The 26,302-nt window shown below is 42.2% G+C and overlaps 1 protein-coding gene across 20 annotated transcripts in view; it reads right to left on the bottom strand.

The window, feature by feature from the left end:
* The window catches only part of RREB1 (ras responsive element binding protein 1), a 173,082-nt gene that overhangs the window by 33,414 nt on the left and 113,366 nt on the right, over positions 1-26,302 (bottom strand). For 17 of the 20 annotated variants that reach the window (XR_011429472.1, XM_023624405.2, XM_070244061.1 and 14 more), the window contains 3 exons: positions 25,497-25,660; positions 4,076-4,220; positions 3,391-3,527 (listed from right to left, as the gene is read on the bottom strand). Coding sequence is in view for 19 of the 20 variants with exons in the window: in XM_023624405.2 (XP_023480173.2) it covers positions 3,391-3,527; positions 4,076-4,220; positions 25,497-25,660 (446 nt within the window). In the remaining variant the exon portion in view is untranslated. Of the gene's footprint in view, positions 1-3,390; positions 3,528-4,075; positions 4,221-5,554; positions 5,662-18,345; positions 18,486-25,496; positions 25,661-26,302 lie in introns of those variants that run through there. The other 3 variants (XM_070244065.1, XM_070244067.1, XM_070244066.1) reach the window with 2 other exon arrangements.

Raw genomic sequence — 26,302 nt, 5'->3', positions numbered from 1 at the left:
TGTGGCTCACATCCTATTTGTATTGGTCAGCGCTGACCTGGACTTCCCTCTCAGCTAACTTGACTCGTGGCAGTGTACGGCTTGTTACTCTGTTCTATTCTTATAACCAAGTAAGATATCTAACACCCCGAAACACCCTCACACAGGGATGTTGTCCTCTTTGCATCCACCTGCTTGCTGAATACTCTGTCTATCACTTCCAGTTCCAAATGCCAGCTCTCAATAAGCCCAGCACTTCTCCTTGTCTAGGGGGCTGTAAAGAGGGGCCAATATACCGCTGGTCACGCCAGGGCGCAAGTAACACCTGACACTAAGAACTAGAATTGCTACAAGTGGCTTCGTGTCCTCCTTTTGCTCTACCCTAACACATCATTAATTTGAAACACAGGAATGGAAGAGAGCGGCCTCAGCGTTTACACGAGTTTGGATTTCCAAAGCTTTTTATTAAGGAACAACAGGCACCTTGCCAGCATTGGGGGTGGGGAGCAAGGGCAGGAGAGAGAAGCCAACAGCTGTTTTGAGTTATAAACTTGCTATCTAAACTGGTAGCATCCCACTGTGGTTCTGCTGCCTCTGGGGTTTGCAAATGGAGTTGGTGTCTCTTTTAGCTCTGGGTTAACAAGCAGTCTCTCCCACCAACTACTGTCACAGTTCACTGCCCATCTGGGCCCTGCCAGCTCATGCCTGCCCCATGGCCTCCTCTGATAGCAGACTATTATGTGCAACGGCAGAGCAGAGAGGAGAAAAGGGAAATTATGTTCTGTAATCAACTCCTTTTGGTTTCTAGACGCAAGCCCCACCCCACATAGCAACAGCCACTAGACAGGGAATGGCCTGCTTGCCCCCTACAATGGATGTGAAACAGCCTCTTCTTATGGCAACTGCCCGATGCTGTGGGTACAGCATCCTGGGGCTCTAGTGGGATGGAAGCCTGCCAGGAGGGGCTGAGTCTCCGCCAGGCTACAAACTTCTCCAGTAAACCCCTCACCAGACAAAGGGCGTTATTACTGAGTAGGCAAGGAAACCAGCAGAGCTTGAGGTTCCACTTCACAGCCTGTCTGCCCTGTCAGCCTTGGAGTCATGGTGAGTGAATTATCCACCAAATCGTGCAGAACGGGACAACCAGTGTCCAATGCAATTCCCATCTTCATCCGCTCTGAGTAGCCAACCCAGCCTGTCCTTGGAGTAGGTGCTTGTTCAAAAGGCCCCGTTCCAGGAGAACCCACACCCTCGTGCAGGCCAGCATTTAAGAAGTGACACTTGATCTTCCTCTATCACTGCCATACACTGTGCTGTGCAGGCTCCAGCTGCCCAGAAATCTCTTGTGAGAGTCAAATTATTTTCCCTGTTGGACAGAATTATCTAGAAGGGGGCAAATGGGTAGTTCCTGAGATGATATCTGATCACAGAATAAAGCATGAAGTGAAATAAAACATATGGAGGAGCTCAGGGGCAGGCAGTGCCTTCATTCTTGTACTGCCGGGTCAGACGACTATTTTGGCAGGAATGCTAGCCAGGAGTGGGGGGTCCCACATGCTATTCTGCCTCTGCCCATGACTCGCCACGTGAGGCTCATCTGGTAACTTCACCTCTGTTTGCTCAGGTCCTCGGTCGACAGAGCTATTTCAATATTTACCACCCGCCACAAGCCCACATCCTGGAGATGCTGTGGACGTTAATGAAACCATGAAGTCAAGTTCCTGAATCTCTCAGAACTACAGGGCCTACAAAAGGAAGCGCCAATGCTTTCTCTCAGTAGACAGAGGAACAGCTATTAAGAGACATAATTGCAGAATTTAAGGCCTGAAAGGGAACAGAGGGATTAACTGGTCCAGCTCTTCCTCAAGGCTCAGATACAGCTGGTCGAGGTCCCATGTGAGCGGAGACAGGACTGGGATCCCAGGGTCCTGACCGCCAGTACATGCCCACTCCTACGCGTTCCTGAGACAGAGGAGTTACATAGACATTTTATAGCACTTCAATTGCTCAGTAGTTTAAACTCTTCATAAATTCTTTTTTCCCCCTCATGGAAAAATGTCAAGTTACTGTGATTAAGGATAATGATATTTGACATGGCTTTCAGTTACCATACAATTAGGCTTTTTCCCCCAACACAAAAGTCTTTAGCTTGCTCAGATCTTTTCACTTCTAAGTCACAACCAAACTCGTGTCCTGAGGAAGGAAACCTGGTCCGTGTATCGATGAGTCAGACGAACAGATGTCCAGATTTCTACACTCCCGAGCTGCCTTCCGAAACCCAAAGCTGCAACCACGCATGTGCTGGCCTCTGCTCAGGGTGAACCTTCAGCTGTGCCCTTCAGGATGTGCTACTTTCAAGTCCACCAGACGCTCCCCTAGGTGCCTTGTTCTCTTCAAAGCCTAAAAACTATGGCAGTAGCATTTGAAAAGTGGGGATTCCATAGGAAAAGGTTTCAAGCCTATCTGTTCACCAAGAGCACAGGACTTTGCGCCTGAGGAAAAAGTTCTCAGAGAAGGTAAAGAAAGAAAGCTGAGCCCTCCCAAGCCCCAACCCTGAATTCTGCTGAAAAGTCAGATTACTATCCACGTTTTCTGCCTGAGAAGGCTGAGGATCAGAAAAACTGGAGCCAGCAAAGACCTAAAATTGAACCTGGACCAGCAGAACAATCACCTATCCCTGGTTTTACTGTGACTGGCTTCACTATAGGTCAAGGGTCTTGCACGAAGTAGAAATTTGTCTTGCCTTTTTTTTTTCTTTTTGTGAGGAAGACTGGCCCTGAGCTAACATCTGTTGCCAATCCTCCCATATTTTATGTGGGATGCTGCCACAGTGTGGCTTGACAAGTGGTGCTAGGTCCACGCCTGGGATCTGAACTTGTGAACCCTGGGCCACCGAAGCGGAGCACGCAAACCTAACCAGTACACCACTATGCCAGCCCCTCAAAAGGCTTTCTTATGTTTCTGTGCTACCAGCATAATCCAGTCACGCACACCAGATAGGCCCTTCCTGTGCTGACCACACACTGGAGCACAGCTAACCATCATTTGGGTTGCAACACCTTCTGTGAAGAAAATGCATCTGCTGCCCAAAGACCCCTTGTGATAGGAGACTCCCTGTGCATGGGGGGCTCATGGTGATTGCTCCAGGGGCCTCGCCAGGAGCGAAGGAAGCAGAGTGAAACACAGTGAGCACATCCTGTGGCTACAGCCACCTTCTCTCTGACACTTCTCAGCCTAACTTCTTCTCTACAACACACACCATTCTTAACTGCCTTATTAACGTCATCACACCCAAGTTAAATCATTTCAGCCCAGTTTGGAGTAAGGGAAATAGGATTATGTCAGATGCCAGGAGAAAGAGGAATGAAAAGAGCTTTCCAGGGTAGAGGTATATTCCGCCCTTTCTCCTACCTTAGTGGGTTATCTGAGTGAGTCTCCATGTGGGTCTCCAGTCCATACTTGCAAACAAACTCCTTGAAACATACTGGGCAGTGAAACACTTCATCAGCCTTCTTCTCCAAGTCACCCGATTGCCCATCTTCCACCATCTGAGGGCAAAGAAAAAAGTGAGATTGTGAAAGGGGCCTCCCACATGGGTTTGCTTCAGAAAAGAAGCCAACACTAAATCCAGAGACTATATAAAAGGATTCTCCCTCCTACATATTAAGGATGCTAATGACCACTCTTTCATTCACAGAAAAAAATACTCACTGAATGATACCATCCATCCATCCATCTACCCATCCATTCAACAGATATTTATGGAGCAGCAGGTAATGGACAGGCACTGAGAATGAAAGAGTAAGGACAAGAGACTCTTCAACACTTAGGAAGCCTCCATTCTAGCTGGAGAAACAAGCAGGGGAACAATGAGAAAGCTCTTCATGCCATCAGTGGGCTCAGCGAGGGGGCTCCACAGAGGAGGCACACACAGGTACTCTTTTCTGCAGACACCTTACAAAACAGGGTGGGAAAACACAGGAGAAAAGCTTAGGATGGATGTCTGCCAAGTCCCCGAACCGCGAAAATAAAGACTAGAGCTATTTCTGCCAAGAGTCCCGTGGGTAGACACATCTGCGCTGGGAGCAGAGAGGACCTTTTTAGCAGGTGCTGGGTCTTCTTTCTCCGAGTCGGCATCGTGACTCAGTTTCCTTTTGGAGGACAGCCGCCTGCGCTTCAGTGGGGATGGAGGGGCTGCAGCCGTCGCACTGTTAGGGTCTTTCTCATGAATCTTCATATGCCTAGAAAGAACATACACACACAAAATGTGATTTAGCAAAAAACTGAGTTGGTTTATTTCTTCTACATTTCTTATATTTTATTTAGGGGTTGGTACTTAAATTTTCTTTAGTTAAGAGATACGGGGTATAATTTATACAGTGACATCTCTCTTTCTAAAACCGTATAATCTCCTTGAACTCCTCTTAAAGCTCTTGCAAGTGCTATCCAAAAATGTTGCTGTCTGTTGGAAGACATTCATGAACTTCACTGGTGCTAATGAGATGAAAACAAACCATGTGATGACCTGTTCACCTTATTTGGACAAAATGTACTATTTTAAGGACACATAATTCTATGGACTAAAGAACTCCCAGATACTGCTAGTTCACAAACCAAGTAATCACTCTGTATTTGCCCCCAGAACCCAACGCCCTCCCATCTACCACTACTACGTATTCTCTCTCTTTTGCATGTTGGGGGTCAAACTTGAGAAATGCTGACAGAGCAAATGTCTGGAGTGCTTAAGATCTGAAAGCCATTCCATTTTGTTCATGGTATTACTTGGATTTATAGATCATGAGAGTAGCTGGGACAACGGAATGAGTAAGTTACATGTTGCAACCCTAATGTCTACAGACGAGGAACACACATATAAGAAAGTATTACATATAGTATGTTTATGTTCCCAAAAGAGAGTTTTATGGGTGACCTGATTTAAGTGACTTATGTTACCAAGTTCTAAAAGAAACATCCTAAGAACAAGGTCCCTAGATCTACAGGGAAAGAAAGAATGACATTACAAAAAGACAGTCAGTCTTTTTGTAATTTCCTTACTTTGTGACATAAAAGGTTTAGTTTTCCTCAATGACAATCATCATCACCACCATCATCCTTGACTGGGGTTAAACTATGCCAGATGTAGGAATGTAGTCACAGCTTTTTATAAATAATTCTGTTATAGGATTATCTTACTGGAGAAGTTCTTAGGAATGGGAAAAGACAGCAAAGTTTTCATAAACTATCCTACCGCACTTCTAGAAAGAAGCTCAGCTCAGCTCACTTCGTGCTGTGACTTCTTTAGAGACAGGGTAAGGATGCAAAGGCTGAGAAGCTTGTGAACCAGGAGCAGCAACCATTCAGGCTCTCAGGCCAATGATTCAATGAGATGGCTAAGATGCCTTTCCCACACATGACCCCTGCCCCAGGATACCTGCAAGTCTTCTCTTCTATGAGTGAGTGAAAGTAAGATGCTGGACTTGTTCTGACTCTGCAGACATTAACTTCTGGTCATACTGTCTCCCTACGCAAAGAGCACCACCCCAACCACCCACCAGCGGGTTAGATGTGGCCTAACCTTTGAGGAAATGGACCTCAGGGAAGGAGGCTCAGGCCAAACCTCTGTTCTCTTAGGGGGAATCAGTGTGGTGGAGCAGAAAGATCTAGTGGGAGAAAACGGAAAAAAATCACAGACAACTATCATGCCCACCTCCACATAATTCCCTGCTTAGATTAGGTAAGGATGCTTTATCACCAGTCTTTGGTCACCTAAAACCTTGGAAAAGTTAATGGAAATAAACAGCCTTGTTGTAAGTGCCCCGTCTATTCTAAGGTGATTGGGATTTAATATCAGGGTTTGGAGGGAAAAAAGAAAGGCTGGCTTTCAATAAATTGCTCAAAATTAATTTGAAACATGAATACCCTTTTCTACAGCCGATAGATGAATTATGCAGATGAACGTGAGGCTACGATAACCCGTGAGAATGCTGGAAGTCAGAGACTGGCAACTGGGAGCAGTTCACTAGCTTACTGCAAGCTGCATCTTCTCTATCACATGATAATAACATTTACAAAACGATGCTTTATTATCTAGTTCTTGGGATTCCTGACAGAAGCTGTTTTCACAGTGCAGAGGAAGAGGAGGGACTAGAGTGAGCACTCAGTGAGGATCTGGTGGCAACTTTACACAGATCACTATCTCCATTTTGCAGATGAGGCCACTGACGTGTAGAGAGGCCGACATGCCCAGGGCCTCACAGCTGGGACAGACCCAGGTGAGCCAACTCCAGAGTTCACGATTTTTCCCCAAACTGCCTCCAGAGGCCAAGCCTTTGGATCTGTGTTCTGGATTGAAGGCTGGAATCTTAGGGCTCTCACCTGAACCCAAACACTTCCTCTCCGAGTGACTGTGGCCCAAGGTCTAGCAGCTGGTACCAAACTCTAACTAAATTTCAACAGGAGAACAAAGGGCCCACGGTCAGGCACAGAACATTCCCACCTGCAGTATTGCCTGTCTTATTCTGAAAAGCTGGGCCTGCCCGTGAACTGCATCATTGCTAGACGTGGGGAGCGGAGACCAGATCAAAACAGTCTCAAGGGCTTGGTGGCAAGTACGAGGCTGCCGAACACATCACCCCACTCCACTTCTCCAACGAAGCCCAGCTGAAGCCCCAGGTTCAAAGCTCAAGCAATGCTCCATTCTAGGGTTAAATCTCTGGTTGTTGGCTAAGACACGGGGAGTTCCCAATCCGTCTTTTCAGCTACATGGTGACCAACTGCTGCAGCCTCATTTAAGGACTCAATTCAGTCAATAGCTGAGCTGCAAAGATCTGGGAGCTCCAGCCACTTCTGAAGACGGATGTGATCTGTAGTTAAAGATTCTCCCTACTCCGACCCCTTCTCTTCTTCCCTGGCCTCTGACAGCAGGAGTGGTGACATTAGCTGTCCATTTCCTCCTAAACACTCACAGGAAGTGGGGCAAGTCACCATGATGAGCCAGCAATGGCCTCCTCCTGAAGAGCACAGCCAAAACAGAGAGGAGGGCTGGTGGGAGGAGACAATTCTCTCTCCCCTCTTTAGAAGGCCTGGGTCTGTTTTTCTCTCAGGTTTTATTTCAAGGGCTAAATTTATCTAATTTCCATGTACCCTAAGAGTCGATAAATTACCACAAGCCTCAGAACTGAAAGGGAGCCGAGATGCTATCCAGCCTCCCACTCAGCACAGAAAGTCCCTCTCCACAGCACGCTGGAGAGATCATCACTGAGTTCTGCTTGAATACTTCCAGCAATAAGGACCTCTCCATTTTCAACAGCGCTAATTGTTAAAACCATCTTCTCCAGGTTGAGTCAAAAATTCCATCCTTTCTTTAAATGTCTGTCTGTCCTCGTGGGCAACACAGAATCAGTCTACATTCTCTTCTATGTGGCAGCTCTTCAAATAGTTCAAGACAACTACTGCATTTCTCCAAAGTTTCTGTTCTCGAACTGAACAACTCCAGCACTCCTTCAGCCAACCCCCTCAAGCTCTGCTTTCAAGTGGGTTGAATTATACTGGTCGCTGCTAATCTTGGAATACTCTCCGGCTTGTGAATATCCATGAAACGTTGGATCAGAAGTGACCACCAATGTGGATATGGCCTGAGCGCACTGGGCACAGGACTGGGATGACTACCCCCAGGGGCTATGTAAACAGAGCTAGGGTTCCCTTGTGCGTGTTTGACAGCAATGTCACACCCTCAGTTCCTGCTAAGATTGCCATGATTTCTTTGTTCAAACTGCTGTCAAGCCTGTCTCTTCTATTCTGCACTTGAGCAGTTAACATCTTTTCACTTTCCAGGTTGGCAAGGATGAGAAATGTGCAGTGCTGGTGTGGTTCAGAAAACTGGTTCTCTCACTCACTGTCAATGGGAGTGAAAATTGGTAACAACCTGTCTGCAAAGCGGCTGAGTATCAGCAATCAGAATTTTAAATATGTATGCCCTTTATCCCAGTAATTCTGCTTCTAGAAATTTGTCTTAAAGAATAATTGGACGAATGTGCAAAGATCTACACACAAGGACTGATGTATGAGTATAATTCACAGACAGATACACTGCAAAAATACTGACAATTTCAGGATTTTCAACCGACTGGTCTTGATATTTTGAACTGGTCACCCTGCTTTCTCTCTTGTCCTTCTTTCTAGTATCCATTCTCTACACAGCAGCCACAGTGAGCTTCTAAAATATGGATCAAATCATACCACTCCCTTGATTAAATGCCTCTGACGGTCTGTTCTTAGAATTAAATCTAGCCTCTGCCTACTTCTTGGACCTCATTTGTTGGCCCCCTACCCTGATCCCAAGGCCTTTTCAGACATGCTAGCTCCCTCTGGGTTCCTCAAACTCACCCAACTAGTCCAGCCCCGTGGCCAGCGCACTTGCTGCTCCTTCTCCCTCAGCTGCCCCACCCCAGACCTTCTAGGGCTGGCTCCTGACATTCAGGTCTCACACCAAGCGTCTCACCCAACTCATGGAGATGCTCTCAAGCCTACTACCCAGTTTTACTTTCTTCACAGCACATACCAGTAACTGAAAAATATCATGTATTGACTTGTTTGACTGTCTCCTCAGTCTCAATTGAAAATTAAGGTCCATTATAGCAAGAACATTGTCTCTCTTATTCTCTGTACCATTCCCTGGTACATAGTACGTGGTCATTAAATATCTGACAAATGGCTAAATGGATGGATGAATGAAGCATATGCAGAGAATCTGTTACACTTGCAGTATCACTACAATGTATGTCCTGTTTCTTTTTTTTTGAGGAAGATTAGCCCTGAGCTAACTACTGCCAGTCCTCCTCTTTTTTGCCAAGGAAGCCTGGCCCTGAGCTAACATCCGTGCCCATCTCCCTCTACTTTATGTGTAGGACGCCTACCACAGCGTGGCGTGTCAAGTGGTGCCATGTCTGCACCCAGGATCCGAACTGGCGAACCCTGCACCGCCAAGAAGCGGAACGTGCAAACTTAACCGCTGCACCACCAGGCCGGCCCCGTGTCCTCAGTTTCTAAGACATCTTATAATTTACCTTACTAGGATTTAATGTGAGCAAACTTGACATGAGATTGTATAGTAAACAGTGCTGTACTGAAGGGACTTTAATGAAAAACACCTTGAAGATGAACACTAAGGATACACGCTATTTTCTTCACTTATTGGAATTAATCTGTGTTCATACATTCAAAACTACACCTACATTCATAGTAGAGAGAAATCAATGTAAAGTCAAAGTAAGCTTCTGCTTTTGGCATAAAATTCTAGAATTTTCCTTTGGAGGCATACCACTTCAACAGAAGAAATCCTGCCACACTGGGGTCTAAGCAGAACTCTTTCAGGAGTCAGGTGAAGTTTTCTCCCATTTATAACGCCCAGGGGGGCTTTTACAGTAATGAACAAAAATACTGCAAATGTTTTTTAAACTAGGAAAAAAATCTAAACCTGAGTACTTTTTAGCACTGACAGGAGCCTACTTTGAATCTTAGAATGGGTGCTGATTTTCAACTCAAAGTTTTCCTCCTGTAAATGTAATAATTTATTTTCTAAAATGTGAAAAGATCCATTTTAGCTAGAGTGGGCTGTCAGAATACTGCACATATCAAAGGTGAAACAAATACACCTTGTACAAGAGCTGAAGGCCAATCTAGTAACTCATAGGAGACAGACCAACTCCTACAGCACGTCTCTCCCTTCTTCCCTGAATCTCCTTGTTCCCAGCTCCAAATACAGGAACTTTCTGCTGACCTTTCTTAGGTATCGAAGTCAACAGATTTGGAGATGGAGGTAAACTCTTAACCATTCAAGTACTGGCTTGCTCTGAGAAGCCAGCAGGAATTCAGGTAGACAAAAAGCAAATTAGGGTGGGAAGATAGTGCAGTAGATAGAGAGACCATGTGATGGCAATGAAGACTTAGGGTGGTCTCAGAGCACTGAGACATTTTAGGCTATACATTCTGGTTCTATTATCTAGTAACCACGGAAGACTCCACAGCTTCAGTTTCCACATATGTAAAATGGGGATAATACTAACAATTTCCCAGAGCACTGGTTTTCCAACTGTAATCCTCCAACAAGAAGCAGTAGCATCACCTGGGAGCCTGTTACAAATGCAAATTCTCAGCCCCACCCCCAGAACCCTGGGTTTCCACAAGCCTTCCAGGTGATATTCATGCCTGCTCAAGTGTGAAATTCTTCAACCCTTCATACTGTTCACAGGTTTGTTTAACTATCTGACTAGGATGTTGACATTTGTTGGACATAAGCATTAAACCTCTCTCAGGCTCACCTTACAATATACCAGCAGTCCCTGCACAAGTTTACCAATAAATACATTAACAAAAAAAGCTGGGAAATTTAACATTCTCAAAATTTTTGGGGGCGTAAAATCCTTTGGAAAACTCTCAACAAGTTTACAGGATCACCTAGTAGAAGGTATCTTCGTGGCAGGTCTCAAACATGCTTCAAGTACTCTCATCTAATTTACCTGTGAAGGTCAAAGCTCAGGCAAGATCTAGATGCTTCCAGTATTTGTTAACTTTTCCATCTTAACTTCCTCATAGGTTTTATTAGTCTAGGAGCTAAATTATTTGATCCTCTGAATGAATGGCATTATAAGGAAGGTCACTCATTCAGTACACAGGACACAAACCATACAGAAATAGCACTCAGCACCACTTGGGGGCCCTGCAAACTGAGGTCAACAGGTTCCAACAGGTTTTCACAGCCTGATTATAGACCCATACCCATCTGTATGGGTGCTTAGCTTTGCTTTTCCAACAAAGCCTTGTGATAAGCAAAGAGGGAATGAATGAGATTAAGAACCACCACTGTTCTATACCTTACATTTGGGGCCAAAGAATATTAAGTTTCCAGAAAGATTTGTGTACGTTTCCATAACAGATTTTGTATGTGTGTGGGGGGGTGGGGGGTTTAAGGGTGAAGAGCTCTGAGTGATGCTTGTAACATTAATTGAGTCCTGTGCCAGTTAATCAGGGGATGGGGAGTGAAGACAGAGGTGGATGAGGGGTTGGGGAGAGGCTGGCAAGGCATCAACCAAGCGATTCCCAGTGTGGCTCCACCTGTGAGCTCAAAGGCACCTTCTAGTAATTCGGCTGTTGTTCAGGTTCAGTCATGCTTATCCAGAAGGCAGGTCACGCCAGCTGTGTCGGGGTGTGGAGGAAGGTTTGACAGTGGTGTAAGCAGCCTCTCTGACTGTAGAGACAGAACTCTCAGAAAAGTCTAGAAGTCAGCCTAGCGTGAGGTACAAACCTCAGAGAGGCGTTTCCCACTGTCTGCAGGCTGGCTGTGGGAATGCCTCTAACAGGCTGCTCCCAGGGCTCTCGAGATGCTCGTGGTAAAATGTTCGGATACTGCACCCACCCCACCATGGGCCAGTGAGATTCCATGTCCTCTGACATGGGCCATGTGACCAGCGGAGAGTACGACAAAGAGAATTTTGCACCTCAGTCCTAATATAGACATTTACTCCTACTGCCTCTGCTCAGGGGCAAAAGATGAGCAAGATGTCTTTAAAGACCACATCCCACACACCATTTTTTCTCCACAAGCTCCTCTTCCTCTGCAGAATTAGGAAAATGTATCCCAAGAGTAGATAATTTCTCTCATCTTGTTGACTGTAGCCTAGTGTTCTGGTGGTGTCAGTGTAAAGATAAATTGAAACTATATAAGAAGTTAAGAAATTTTAACCCAGAGTAGGATGTACCAGGGGTTCAGTTTCATATTACTCATTATCAATTGCCTTTACACTATCTACCTCCACAGCTCCTCAGCCCTGAGCTGCTTTCCAACCCTGACTCAGGTGCACAGTTCTAGCTGGACGCCAATTTTCGCTCTCTTGTCCCATTGTCTCCTGTCTCTGGGTTCCTTTGCAGTGTTGGAGAAAGCAGTTCCATCTCCATCTTGGTCTCATGTAAGACCTTGGTACAAATACTTCCTCACTGAGGGACAGAGCTGGGACTATGATGCCTGAAGATTATTTTTCCCTCAATGTCTCCAATCTCCCAGCCATCCTTCAGGTAGGAAAAAGACAACCTTTTGGCTACTGCATTCTTGTCCCCTACTTCATGTGAGACTGGAAGCTGCTGACCTCAGAACACACTCAAGGTCCAACATTCTCTAGTTATTGACTGTCTACTTAGAGAATAGAGGGCCCTTCACTGTTCATTCTAAAGCTCCTTCCTCCTCTCTTAACTTTCAAACACAGCATAGGGGAGCTTGGCAGTCGGCCCACGTCAATAAATATCAACCTTTAAAAATCTTTATTCTAGACCCTGTTCCTAACCACTATGCCTCTGAATCAATACACCCGAAACCTTCTTGTAAGTTTTCCCCCTCGGCCTGCCCTTATTTTGCTAAAGTAATTTTTCATTTGTTATAATACTCTCCACACGTTATTTGGCTCCCTCGATACATGTTTATAATATGCACAGAATACATACTACATATTTCCATAAAATCACAGATTCTTAAAAAACAAACAAAAAAACCTCAGAGGTTGGATGAGTTGACCTCTCTCTCACCCAGAGAGAATTCTCTAATTCATGGAGAACTGAAATTGGCCTGCTTGGACAGTCCCTGTGTTAATCCAGAGACACAATAAGGAGAAAGTTACCACTTCCCCTCTGCCAGTCCCTTAGATACTCAGGGCAGCCGCCATCTTGTAATGGACTCTTTCCCTTCCCTGGGCTAAACTCCTTCCATTTCTTCAACATTCCCATACACCCGGGGTCCCAACCCCACATCCCAATGCTGGCCCTATCCCAGGAGTGACTCCTGTATCTGTAGGTGATGAAGCCCATCTGAAGTTGACACTCCCCAAGTGGCCTCACCAGCCCAAAGCCATTACCTCTCAGGGAAGCAATCGCCCCACCAAACCCCTGCTCCTCAGAGAATGCCTTTACACTGCCAATCCCCAAAACCTAAGCTTCAAGGTAGAATGGAAATGCTCAAGTCACCAGACCCTTTTTCACTTCAGCCCTGAGGGGAGCTGGCTTTAGCTTTCTCAGAGATGGCAGAACCCAGTTATTCACATCCTTTTTCTTCTTGCAGAGGAGGAAGAGATGACTATCTCCACAATAAGGTAGTGCCAAGTCACTGTTTGCTGCTCCTCAGGCTCTTCCAAAAGAGGAACAAGAACTGCTTAGGCCGGGCTGTTTGAGATGGCCTGCCGCAAGCCAAAGCGGGAAACGGAGGGTGCGGGCAGGAGCACTGTGAAAAGGAGAGTCACCATATTACATTACTTAGGGGCCAGTGAAAAACAGCTGAGAGGGAAGGGGGTACCAAGATCAGGTCACCTCTGATTTGGGAGAGAAAAAACGAAAATGAGTCCCAAGAGAAACATCACCTGAAAACCAACTAGGCCACAGAGGCCCTTGTCTGTGACTGCAGTTTAGTCACCGCTCATCCTTGCTGGGCAGAGGTGAAACAAACAATCAAACGATGCGCTGCAAGAGAGAGTACCACGCTGCCCCATCTACAGCAACCCAGGGAGAGAGGGAGCCCAAGAAGAAGGGTCCAAGACTTGCTTACATTCTTAGCTGAACCCCCTAACATCGCAGATCTCAGTTTTCCCACCTGTTAAACTGGAACAGTCCTCTTGAGCAAGCTGGGTTATATAAGCATGAGGAATAAGAATTAAGTGCTGACACCACATACCCAGGAACCCATTATGAAACTGAATCTCTGGTTTAAGGAAATATAAAATCTCTCCCCACTGAAGGCCAACAAGCTACCAACCCAGAGCCCTGGAAGAAGCAGAGGAGAAAGGCCCACCAGCACACACACACATGCCCAAGGGGAGGCGAGTGAGGAGCCAGTGTGATAAATACGTGTGCTACGATTTCTGTGCTGCTTGTTCACTTTTTAGTGGGAGGGAAGGGGGGCAGATTTTGCTGCTAATCACCTTCCTTCACAAATCTGAAAAACACTGACAGTGAGTGGGCACGTTTCGATGTTTGCTAGCACCAGCTTGTTCAGCCCAAACAGGTTGGACAGGTTGAATATTTAGACAAAGGCGGAAAAACGCAAGGTATAAAGCAGGACGTGCTGCGCAGGAACTGCAGCCAGCACCCGGCAGGTTTACGTTTGTGATCTAATACTGGCCATCAGGCCCGCTCTCCTCCTCCCCTTCCTCTTCATATTGCTACTTTCATATTATAAAACTAAACGGGACATACCCTAAGGACCTGTTCAAAGTTCTCAAGACATTAGATATGTGGAGTAGGGAGAGAAGAGAAGGGGGCGTGTCGTACTCCTAGCAGAGGCCAGCCCTCCACTCGTCATCTCACCCCTAGCAAGCACATACCTTACCTTCTGTGACCTAATTTCTTGCTCTCACAATTACCAGGTTGTTCAAGTGTGGGCAAGCAGGGATGCTCCAGATTTTGATGCTATTCACCAGTTTTACCTGGTTCAACTGAGCTTTCAAAATATCTCAACAATATATGTCAAAAACACTCTACTGCCTGCACTCAAGAGAACATTTCTTTTGCATCTGCTTAATTCCAAAAACAAACTAATAGACAAACATGACCTCTGCCCAAACAGAAGAAAACTTAAGTTATAAACATCGGCATCCAGTCGGCCAAATGATAATAAACTATTTAATTCTGGAGCAGATTAGAAACTTGAGAAACAGTGACAGGACAAAGAAGGCTGGACTGGTGTTGAACACATCCTCACACTGGGGTAGTTCTATGAGTGAGCTCTTTTTGGCATAACTGAACTCAAACTGGTCCTTCAGAGAAAAATGCAGAATAAGAAGTGAGCACCAGCCACAAGTATATTTTTTAAATATCCTTGCAAAAAAACAAAATAAGCCATGCTGGTTGCTATGGGGTATTAGAAAAGAAAAAAAACAACACTAAGGAGAAGGGAGAATGTTTTCCAGAATGTCAGTCTAGCAAACACAAAACAGGCTATACAAGAGACTAGCCATCAAAATGGGTCAACTTTCAGCTTTGCTATTTTCTTATGCTTTTTTATCTTACTTGAAGAATAAAATGCTGTAACAAATCACTCTAACCTGTTGTCTCAGAGAACAGCTTTCTATCATTTGCAGATTTCTAAAACATAAAGTAAGAGTTCTGAAAAGGACCACAGACTCTCATCTAATAGTGCGAATGGAAATCCACACGAAAAATATAAAAACACTACAGAACAAGCAATCCCCGCAAAAGAAGTGTTCAACTTGGAAAAGGAAATTTAGGTATATGGCACACAGATTCTCTACAAAACAGTGCTCAGACTGTCCGGTTCTTAGAACGAAGCTTATGGTACCTTTGTGGTTGAAAGTCGCAGAATCTGTTTTCTTGGTTTTGTAAATACACATGCTTACCAGCATGTAGAAGGGACTGGTGGGTTAAATTTCTTAAGGGAGAAAAGAAAGGAAGGGAACCACAATTTGTTGAACATCTCATGTGAGCCAGAGGCTTGGGTATTTTTATAGCGTTTAATTCTCATAACAAATTCTGTGAGCAAAATGTCAGCCCCATTACAGACGATGAAAGAGAGGCTCCCTTCGCCATTCTGTGGAGCATCCTTTATCAGCCCTAGCCAGAGAGGAAGGAAGAGTTCTTAGAAGCCACACAGAGAGGCTGCCTTTATGGAAACCACTACTGAAGTTAAAATAAAAGCATACAGGTTTCAGTTCTAGCCAATGAGATGTAAAGAAATGCTAAGAACATTGAAATATAATTAAACAGTAAACTCATTTGGTGAAAGCTTAATAATGCTATTGAGGGAACGAGTAACAGACATTTTGCTGTGATAAACAGATTTGTAAATGTTCACTCTCAAGGGGAAAATTCTGGGCATCTTAATGATGTGAACTCTCAAGAGAGTACAAAGCATATTAACTGGTACTATACTTAAATGATTTTTTTTTTCTGGTTAAAAAGAAAAAAGTTTCAACACTAGTTAAGGAAGACATTTCTAAACTAGACCTGAAGTATGTCTGACTATTTCAGTACACAGAGTACTAAATATCTGGCAACTGCTTGATACGCAAGTACTATCATCATGAAACTACCAAATATTCACTCAACACCCCCCATGTGTAAGGATCATATGTCCAGCACAGCTTATACTGATGCTGACAGTGTATATATCACTAAAATCTCATTTACACAAACCACTCAACAATCTTTGTAGAGAGCTGCATGAACATTTTTCATCTTCTAAGTGGAGCTGAATGTGTTAAGATCTCTGAGCATCCCAGGAAAACATTTTCTTCTGATCTGTTATCCCCACTAAGGGAAAGATACTTAGTTGTAGATAAAAGAAATGTTATTGTATAATCATTTTTTCCTTCTTTTTTACAGAAAATTTTCAAAGGAAACAAAACACCCATACAGTCTTGGGCAACGTGTCCTACAGATTTTTATCCTATAAATAACTTCTTCCCATGCAAACTGATCTGATACCTTCCTTCCCTCCAAGGAATATGTCACGGAAGCAGGCACCTGGTAACTAAGACTCATTTCAAGATGGGACTAGCTGAGGCTCTGAGTGCCCACCTCCACCCTTGAGAAGTAGCAAGTACCAAAACTAGTTACAGATGTCCTCAGAAACTCGTTATCACCATGACAGAAGTTCACAGGGCCCTTCCTCTTGTTAGGCTCCAAGGGTAAAGAAGTGACTAACCTCTACTTCCTACCTCTGCTCCTTGTGTCCTTTAATGCTGGCCACCTGTTCAAACACCCAAGTTTAGTCATGTGCACCAAAGCTGGCTCCGCCTAAGCATTTGAGAGTAGTGTGCTAAATTCGGAGCCTTCATGGTCTCATTTATCATGGAGTAGGTCAAATTTCTGTGCAGTGAAGGGTTTCTTCCAGCATAATAGGAACACATAAGCCCCTGTTCCTGAAGACTGTCCATTATCCAGTGGCATCCTCAGGGTCTATGTCTCCTGTACTTAGCAACAGAAACAGTCATGCTCATTGCAGTAGGAAAGAAAGCCTGTGGCGAAACAACTAGATGATGTTCCAGGGATTTCCCTTCCTCATCTTCACTCTTCTAATGACACAGCTGAAATGAGAACACATCCCTGCTCTCTGGAGAACGAATGGAGAAGTTAGTCAGGAAAGCTTGCTCCCGCCAGAGTCTTCAGCATGTCCTTAACATAATGCATATAGTCATGTGCTGCATAATGACATTTTGGTCAACAATGAACCACATACACAACAGTGGTCCCATAAGATTAGTACCATATAGCCTAGGTGTGTAGTAGGCTATACCATCTAGGTTTGTGTAAGTAGACTCCATGATGTTCGCACAACAAAATCACCTAATGGTACATTTCTCAGAACGCATCCCCGTTGTTAAGTGACACATGACTATACTCCACAACTCTCTTTATAGCTTAAAAGTCTATAGTTTATAAAATGAAGAATAAAGTGAAAATTAATTTCCTATTTTTCCAAGGCAATCACGATCTGCAAAGGAAAATACCCATTTCAGAAATAGGATTTCTTCCCAATGAGTTCATTTCAATCTTCTCTTTCAAGTATCATCACTTCTTCACAGCTTTGCAGTCCAGCACTTTTTGCAAAGTTTTACAACTGCAAAGCTCAATGCCCTTTTTCCTACATTGAGCTTTCCCAGAGGGCGTGCTCTGGCTCAGTTTCCCAAGCTTGTTTTGGAAGACAAGCACTGCTCACTCCAAATTTTCAACGTGGGAGCAGCTGATAAAGAGTTCTGGGAAGTTACAACCTGGAGCCACGGTGATGTTTCCGTGATGCATGTTTTGCACTTGATAGCAGCCTATTATTTTGCCCAGGAATGAAGCTGTGGTTAGAAAGGTTTGGGATAAAGGATTTTCAAACCTCAAAAACATGACAATCCGCAGACAGGGAAGTGGCAACTAGAAAAACTGCACCAGATAGGGTAATAAATTGAGAAGGTCTCTCCCCCAGGCCTTTTCCAAAATGAGCTGAAATGTGCATCACTAGTCACCCTATTTACCAAATACACAATTACTTTCAAAATATCATTTAAGTTTATTTACTAGAATTAAATTATAAGAAGTTATGGGCATTATCGGAGCTATAACACACCTGTCAACGTGATTACACGTAACTTAATATGCTACCTAAGTCTCTGAAGTTTATTTTCTTTTACTAATATAGCAATCTACTGAGTTGATTGTGTGCTGAGGGTCCTCTCATAAAACTAAGATAAAGGAAACTACACAAGGTGTGACTAGCCTTATAAACACAGGTAACAAACACATCCTCATAAAATGATTAGTAGCCAAAGGAAACAGTGAATTGCTTTATCAAGTGGGTGTTACAAAGAATACCCCAGTATCACTTACGAGTAAACTGAAATTGAAAAGGACATAGTTCTTGGGGTCCATGTTGAGAGACTATAATGAGGTCCTCTGAGTGCTGCAGCAACAAAAATCTGGGGTGGGACCCAGATCTGCCTCCTACCACACGCTGCTCAACAGTAAACACCAGGAAGGCAAGGCTTATCAGGAAGAATGTGCTCACACACAGAGATGCGCATCATGCGTGCCTGTGCAGACGACCTTCGGGACAGGGGGGTGAGTAGGAGGGCAAAGGAAGCTGAACTATGTGTTCCTAAAAGACACTGTGTTCCAAACCAGCCTTGTGGAATCAGAGAAATGGATCTAGAAATCCACAACACAGGGAATCATGTCTCAGCAGGGGTCCTACTGTATCTGTGCCCCTCAGGGGAGAGACTGAAAATCAGAGCATAGGTCCATGTCACACGAAACTGGCAAAGAAAAGAGGAGCCTAGAGTAGGTTGTAAACAAGACAGAATGGGGACACGTAGGGGTGGGTGCCCAGGGCACACAGGCCAAGGGTCTCTAATCATTCAGCTCAGCATGGGCTCCAGAGCCGCCACCAGTGAGCTCCTGGCTCTACTGGATCCTAGCCGGTGCCATACACCTTGGGAACAGAAGCAGCAGAAGGGAAATGAGAAGAAGAACTTCAGTCTCAAGCACCAAACTCACAGTTGACTGACTTCCTTCTAAGCGAGGGTGCAGCTAATAGAACTTGGGTTTTCATTATTCTTTTTAATTCATGCATACACATCCCAGGGCTGCTCTGGCCCCTGATTAATGTAACACAGGTATGTGCTTAGGAAAGATCACAGCTCACCAGTTGAGTCTCAGATTCTGGAAGAGATCCACCAGGAGAATCCACCGGGACAAATAAATCTAATTCCACTCTCTCTGGCACATTTTTCTAAGTGTTTTCACATTTGTATAGTTTTTTTTTTTCAAAAGTACAGTTTCACCAACAAATGAAGGTGGTAATGACTGACTGATTACCCAAAACTAAATGTTCTTTTAACCCATTATTTGCCATTTTCTGCAGAGAAGACAAAATAAATGTGGCATGATAAACTCAAATATTCTAATAAATTTTTGGAATTTAAATTACAGATTTAGTATAGCAAAATGCAAAAAACAAACAAACAAAAAACCAACCCCTCAATTTATTTTCTGGCATTATATGAATGTTTAAATCAGTATATTTTCCTTCAGTGCCACATACAACAATATTAGTGACCATTTATTTATAAGTACTATTTATTTAGCAAATATTATCCCAAGTGCTTTGCATGCATTAATTCATGAATTCCCATGATGAAGGTACAGATATCACTGCCTTTTGCAGATGAAGTAACTGAGACACAGAGAGGTCAATAACCTGCTGAGGAGTGGCCCACTTCTCACAGACTATCACAAGGGTGCCTTCAGCTATAAAACTATAAACTCAGAAACACCTCCCACCCGCGATATTCCACAGTACACTGTAAGCCTTCAGAATGCTTTCATAAACATTACTGCGTTTGAGCACAAGTTATAAATGAGGTATTACTATGTCATTTCATTAAAGCATAGAAAAATCAAGAGGTTGCTGCAAAGTTCTGCAGAATTAGGGCTAGAATTCATCCCCCAACAATTAGTCCTCTCCTCCAAATCAAGATGAGTTATAATAATTAGAATCAGTACAAAACCTAAAATTAACAGAAACATCTCTAAGACCGGCTTTTAAAAAATATTTATAAACAATAATTTACAAACAATGTCAATATACACTGTTCATAAATAAGCAATGTATCTTAGGGTAATATCAAGGGCTGTGCTATAAAAAATTCAAAATCACTTGTAAGTCTATCCACATATACTCAAAGAATATACCGTAATAAAATTCAGAAAAAAGTCATTCCAGGCTCATCAAACACAGTGTACTACACTAGTAGGATGGCTGAAATAGTGTAATGCTAAAAACAATGTTCTAGAACAAAGATGGAACTGTTTTGAGCGGAGGGGAAAGAGTGAAAGAGAACTTTTTTGCTAACATGCAAAAAATGACACAAAAGCTTCATCAATTATTTCTTACATAATAGTTAAAAGCATGGCCTCAGAAGCCCGACAGCTCATGTTCAAATCTGAGCACTATCTGTGACTTTGATCCTAAGCAAGTTTCCTCGTCTGCAAGATGGGATGATAATTCTACAAACCTTACAGGTAGAACACATAAAAACAAATGGAGATCAATGAGGAAATAAAAGACCTGAACAACGTATAAACCAGTGAAACCTAATAGCACATCTAGAGAGCACTGCATCCAACAAGAGCAGAGTACATATTCTTCACAAATGGACGTGGAATATTCTCCAAGACAGACCATATATATGCTAGACCATAAAACAAGCCTCAATAAATTTAAAAGGACCGAAATCATACAAAGTATGTTTTCCTACTACAATGGAATGAAATTAGAAATAATAGAAATTTGGGAAGTCACAAATATGTGGAAATTGAACAACATACTCCTAAAATAACCAAGAGGTCAAAGAAGAAATTACAAGAAAAATTAGAACATACTTTGAGATGAATGAAAAAGGAAACACAACATACAAAAACTTATGGGATGCCAACTAAAGCAATGATTAAAGGGAAATTTATAGCTGTTAATGCCTGTATTAAAAAGGAAATTCTCAAATCAATAACATAATCTCCCACACCTTAAAACACTGAAAAAAGAAGAGTAAACTAAAGCTAAAGCAAGCAGACAGAGGGAAATAATGTTTAGAGTGGAAAATTAATGAAATAAAAAACAGAAAAGTAATAGAGGAAAATCAAGAAAACCAAAAGTTGGTTCTTTGAAAAGACCGATAAAATTAACAAACGTTTAGCGAGATTGACAAAGAAAAAGAAAGAGGACTCAAATTACTAAAATCAGGAATGAAAGAGGGGACATCACTACTGACTTCACAGCATAAAAAAGGATTATAAGGGATACAATGAACAAGAGTATGCCAAACAATTAGATAACTTAGATAAAATGGCCAAATTCCTAGAAAAGACACAAACTAGTGAAAATGACTCAAGAAGACATAGAAAATCTGAACAGCAAAAAGACTGAGTTAGTAGTTAAGAAACTTCTCAATAAGAAAAGCCTAGATGGCTTCATTGGTGAATTCTACCAAATATTTAAAGAATAATTAATACCAACTCTTCACAAACTGTTGCAAAAACCAGAGGATGAGAGAATGTTTCCCAACTCTTTCTATGAGGCTAGTACTACCCTAATACTAAAATCAGACAAAGACATCACAAGAAAAGAAAACTAGAGACCAACATTTCTTATGAATACAGGCAAAAATCTTTAACAAAGTACTAGCAAACCAAATCCATCAACATATGAAAATGATTATACACTGTGACCAAGGGGGATTTAGCCTAGGAATAAGGTTAGTTTAATATCCCAACCAGAATAGAATAAAGGACAGAAGCAACCTGACCATCTCAATAGATGCAGAAAAAGCTTCTGACAAAATCTAACACTCTTTCATGATAAAAACACTCAGCAAACTAGGAATATAAGGGAACTTCCCCAAAATGATAAAGGGCATTTATGAAAAACCCACCACTAACATCATATTTCATGGGGAAAGACTGAATGCTTCCCCCCTAAGATCAGAAATAAGACAAGGGTGTCCATTCTCTTCACTTCTATTTAACATCATTTTAGAGGGTCTAGCCAGGGCTAGCAAGCAAGAAAAAAAAAAAAAAGGCATCCAGATTGGTTTCAAAGGAAGAAGTAAAATTATCTCTATTTGCAGATGACATGATCTTACATATAGATTATCCTAAGGTATCCACTAAAATAACTATTAGGATGAATAAACAAAGTCAGCAAGGTTGCAGAAACAAGATCAATATAACATTTGATTTATATTTTTATACACCAGCAATGAACAGTCAAAAATGAAATTAGAAAACAATTGCATTTACAATACCACCAAAAAGCATAAAACACTTAGGAATATTTAACAAAATAAATATAAAACTTGCATTCTGAAAACTATAAAACATAGTTCAAAGAAATCCATTCAGACCTAAATAAACAGAAAATATCTCATGTTCAAAGATTTAATATTGTTAAGATGACAATACCCCTAAATGGATGTACATTTTACAATTCCTATAATTATCCCAGTTGATCCTAAAATTCATATGGAAATACAGGCAATCCAGAATAATAGCCAAAGCAATCTTGAAAAAGACCTAAATTGGAGGATCCACAATCCCTGATTTCAAAACTTAGGAAAAAGCTACAGTAATCAATACAGTGTTACGTCTTAGGATAGATATATATATATATATATCAATGGAACAGAACTAAAAGCACAGAAATAAATCCTTACATTTATGGTCAACTGAATTTTGACAAGTATGGCCAGACAATTCAATGGGGAAAGAAAAGTCTTTTCAACAAACAGTGCAAAAGACTGAACTTAGACCCCCTTCCTTACACTATACACAAATATTAACTCAAAATGGATTACAGGCTTAAATGTAAGAATTAAAATTATGAAACTCATGAAATTCCACTTCATACCTGCTAGAATGGCTGTAATGAAAAAGACAGTAACAAGCGTTGACAAGGATGTAGAAAAACTGGAACCCTTACACACTGCTGGTGGGAATGTAAGTGGTGCAGCCGCTTTGGAAAACAGTGTGGCAGTTCCTCAAACGCTAACCATGGACTTACCACGTGACCCCAAAATTCCACTCCTAAGTACATATCCAAGAGAAATGAAAACTTCTATCTACACAAAAAGTTGTACAAGAATGTTCACAGCAGTGTTATTCATAATAGGCAAAAAGTGAAAACAACTCAAATGTTTTCAACTGATGAAGACATAAATAAAATGTGGTATATTCATACAATGGACTATTATTTGACAACAAAAAAGAAGGAAGCACTGATACACTCTACAACATGGATGAATCTTGAAAACATTATGCTAAGTGAAAGAAGCCAGTCATGAAAGACCACATATTACATGATTCCAGTTATATGAAACGTCCAGAATAGGCAAATCCAGAGACAGAAATTAGATTGTGTTTTCCTAGGCTAGAGGGTGAGAAGTTCTGGGAAGTGACTGCTAATAAGTATGGTGATAAAAACACCCTAAAATTGACTGTAGTGATGGTTGTATAACTCTGTGAAGACACTAAAACCCACTGAAACATACCTTTGAAATGGGTGAAATGTATGGCATATGAATTATATCTCATAGAGATAAAAAAAAAAAATAAATGGAAAGTTCTTAGTCTAATGCCTGATGCACAGTGCACCACAGCTTTAGCTATGACTGTGTAAAATGCATCGTCAGAGACGTCACTGTAGAAAGCAGTAACTAGACCTTTTATAGGTGTGTCTAACGTGTCATAGTCAATCACAGATATTGTCTCAAAAAGGAAATTTTCCAAATCAGGGGTGATTGGGCCTAAGACCAGAGATGTCTCATGGAGGATCATAATCAATATGTGGTCAGAGCCAAAGCAACCACGAGGCGGGTTCTTCAAACCAATACACCCTATCACCGGGGGGCTCGGTAGGAGAAAGCAGGGAAACCACCCAAGAAGGGAACAGGCAATACCTCTAGGACCAGATTTCGAGAGAGCAAATATGTAAGGGACAAAGGATTTTTTTTTTTTTCTTTTTTTTTTTGCAGGGAGTTGGGGTTGATGGAGCAGGTAAAACAAAACAAAATGGCAAACAGAAGACAAAATGATACTAACACGCTGATATGGTGGTAAAAAGCTAACATGTAAAACATCACATTAAAAAAAGGTGACAGTATTCACGTCCTTCTTTGTATCCAAAAACACTCCTAGGAGGAGATGAGGGGCGAAGAGGAGTGAAATTTATGTGGAAAAAAGGAAAAGTAAAACACTCCGTAAAAATTCTCTAAAATATTGATACCTTTCATAAAGTCATGCTATACCTTACTTCTTGGAGTTCAGACTAAGAAATCCACAGTCGTCAAATGACTGCAGCATTACTTAGAAATGCAAATAACAACAGATAACACTTCCTGAGTGCTTACCATGTGCCAGGAACTCTGTGTAAACTCATTATCTTCTAATCCTCGTCCTAGTCCAATGAAGTAGATACTATTAAAATTCTCATTTTAAATCTAAAATCCAGACATTTAGCACTATATCAGTGTGTTCCAAGAATGTACACCATCGGTGGTTCTAAAATGATTTTAGGTGGAATAAACTGGACCGCCATTTTAGTATTTACATACAATAAAATATTGATTTCACGATAACTACAGCAAGTTTTCTTTTGAAATAAATGTGTAAAAAAAAAAAAAGTTAGTCGACTTTTAAAAAGAAAGCAGCATTTCTAATGCCTGAAAGAAAATATGGAGAAATAAAAATAGCCTTATTTTCTGAGGTGAAACTTTTATTCCCTTTAAAATGTTTTCCCAGAGTTCCAATGTTCCTAAAATGTTTGTGTAAAAAAAAAAAAAAAAAGCATTTAAAAAAAGTCTTTCTGTTCTAATCCCTTAAAACATATGTAATCATTCTAGAAAGTATATTTTCCATGGGTTTGTCTCATGAAATTTTAATATGCCTACCTTTGAGCTCTCTCCTACTTCTGAGCCTCAGGAAGTAAATTTCTGACATTAATTAGATTTTCTTTTTCTTCATTTTATCCTATCTTATCCTGAAGCTCCAGGACCAGCCCACTTAACTATTTATTCAAAGACCCCAGAAATTTTTCCATAAGGAAAAGACCCGTGGGGAATCTGGTAGGCATATGCAAATAGTTTTTAAAAGACAAGGCCATTCGTTGAGGGTTCCTCTGTATCTAGTAAGCTGCCCACCTCCAGCCCCCAAAGAAAGTCCAATTGCTAGAGGAGGAAGGATTCTGTGTTTCATCCAGTGATCCCCAAAGGGCCAAAGACCTAGCACAGGTACTTCTGTTTTCCACAGACATCTCTAATACACTGAAGATAGTATGCACAGGCAAACAAAACCATCTCTGGCTTTTCCATACAGTGAACAGGACTTGAGAACTCTTTATGCCTTTAGGCAAGTCCCCTGATGACTCAGAGGCCCCTTTACTTTCTTGACCTCCAGATGCCTGCCACTAGGCAAAGGCTGTCCTTACCCACCTGTGCATGTTCCCATTGGTGGTAAAAGACTGGCCACACACAGTACACTTGTAAGGCCTCTCGCCAGAGTGCACCAGCATGTGGCGGTCCAGGGAGCTGGCCGAGCTCAGCGACTTCCCGCAGATGCTGCACGAATGGTCTGCCCCTCCAGTGTCTGTGTTATGCTGCAGAAAGCAATTATCAGAGTGGTCACTTAAGAATATGGGTCAAAACTCAGCTATTCTGAAATGTGAATTCAGAGCTTTACAAAAAAAAAAAAAAAAAACCAGTAAAGCTTGTCAGCTATTTTTTTCTGTTTCATGTGATATCTTCTTGAATGTCAAAATCTATCAGGAACACAGGCAAATAAATATTTTGTACGATCTTTTTCCATTCCCATGTTCCAGTTTTGAAATATACCTCTCGTGCAAGGCTCAGAGAGAGGTGGAGTCTTTGCAGGTCTTTCCTGGAGACACATATAGATCCACTGACCACATTTATTAACATGAGCAGAAAGACTCTCAACTATGAAGCAAACATGTGAAATATGGTCCTCACATTAAGTCAACATCCATTCTTCAAGTCTGATGACTCAGTTCTGCTGTCAGAGAAAGAGAACTGAAACCTGCATAGTTTAGAGTTCTGGCCTCTGAAATGTGTTAAGGAGGAACATTCTATCCACACCCAAGTTACTAAATGATGTTACTATTACTCAGGACCATGTTATGATTTTAATATTGTCAATCCTTCTTTGTTCTAGGTTCATCAATACTTTGTCATGAATCAGCCATAGCAGGTGAGGGAGAAGGATAAATCTCATAATACAG

The sequence above is a fragment of the Equus caballus genome, chromosome 20 (genome assembly GCF_041296265.1).
Source record: "Equus caballus isolate H_3958 breed thoroughbred chromosome 20, TB-T2T, whole genome shotgun sequence".
In the NCBI taxonomy this organism is placed as follows: Eukaryota; Metazoa; Chordata; class Mammalia; order Perissodactyla; family Equidae; genus Equus; species Equus caballus.
Note: the sequence above shows the minus strand (reverse complement) of the source record. Positions and strands in the feature narration are given on the sequence as shown.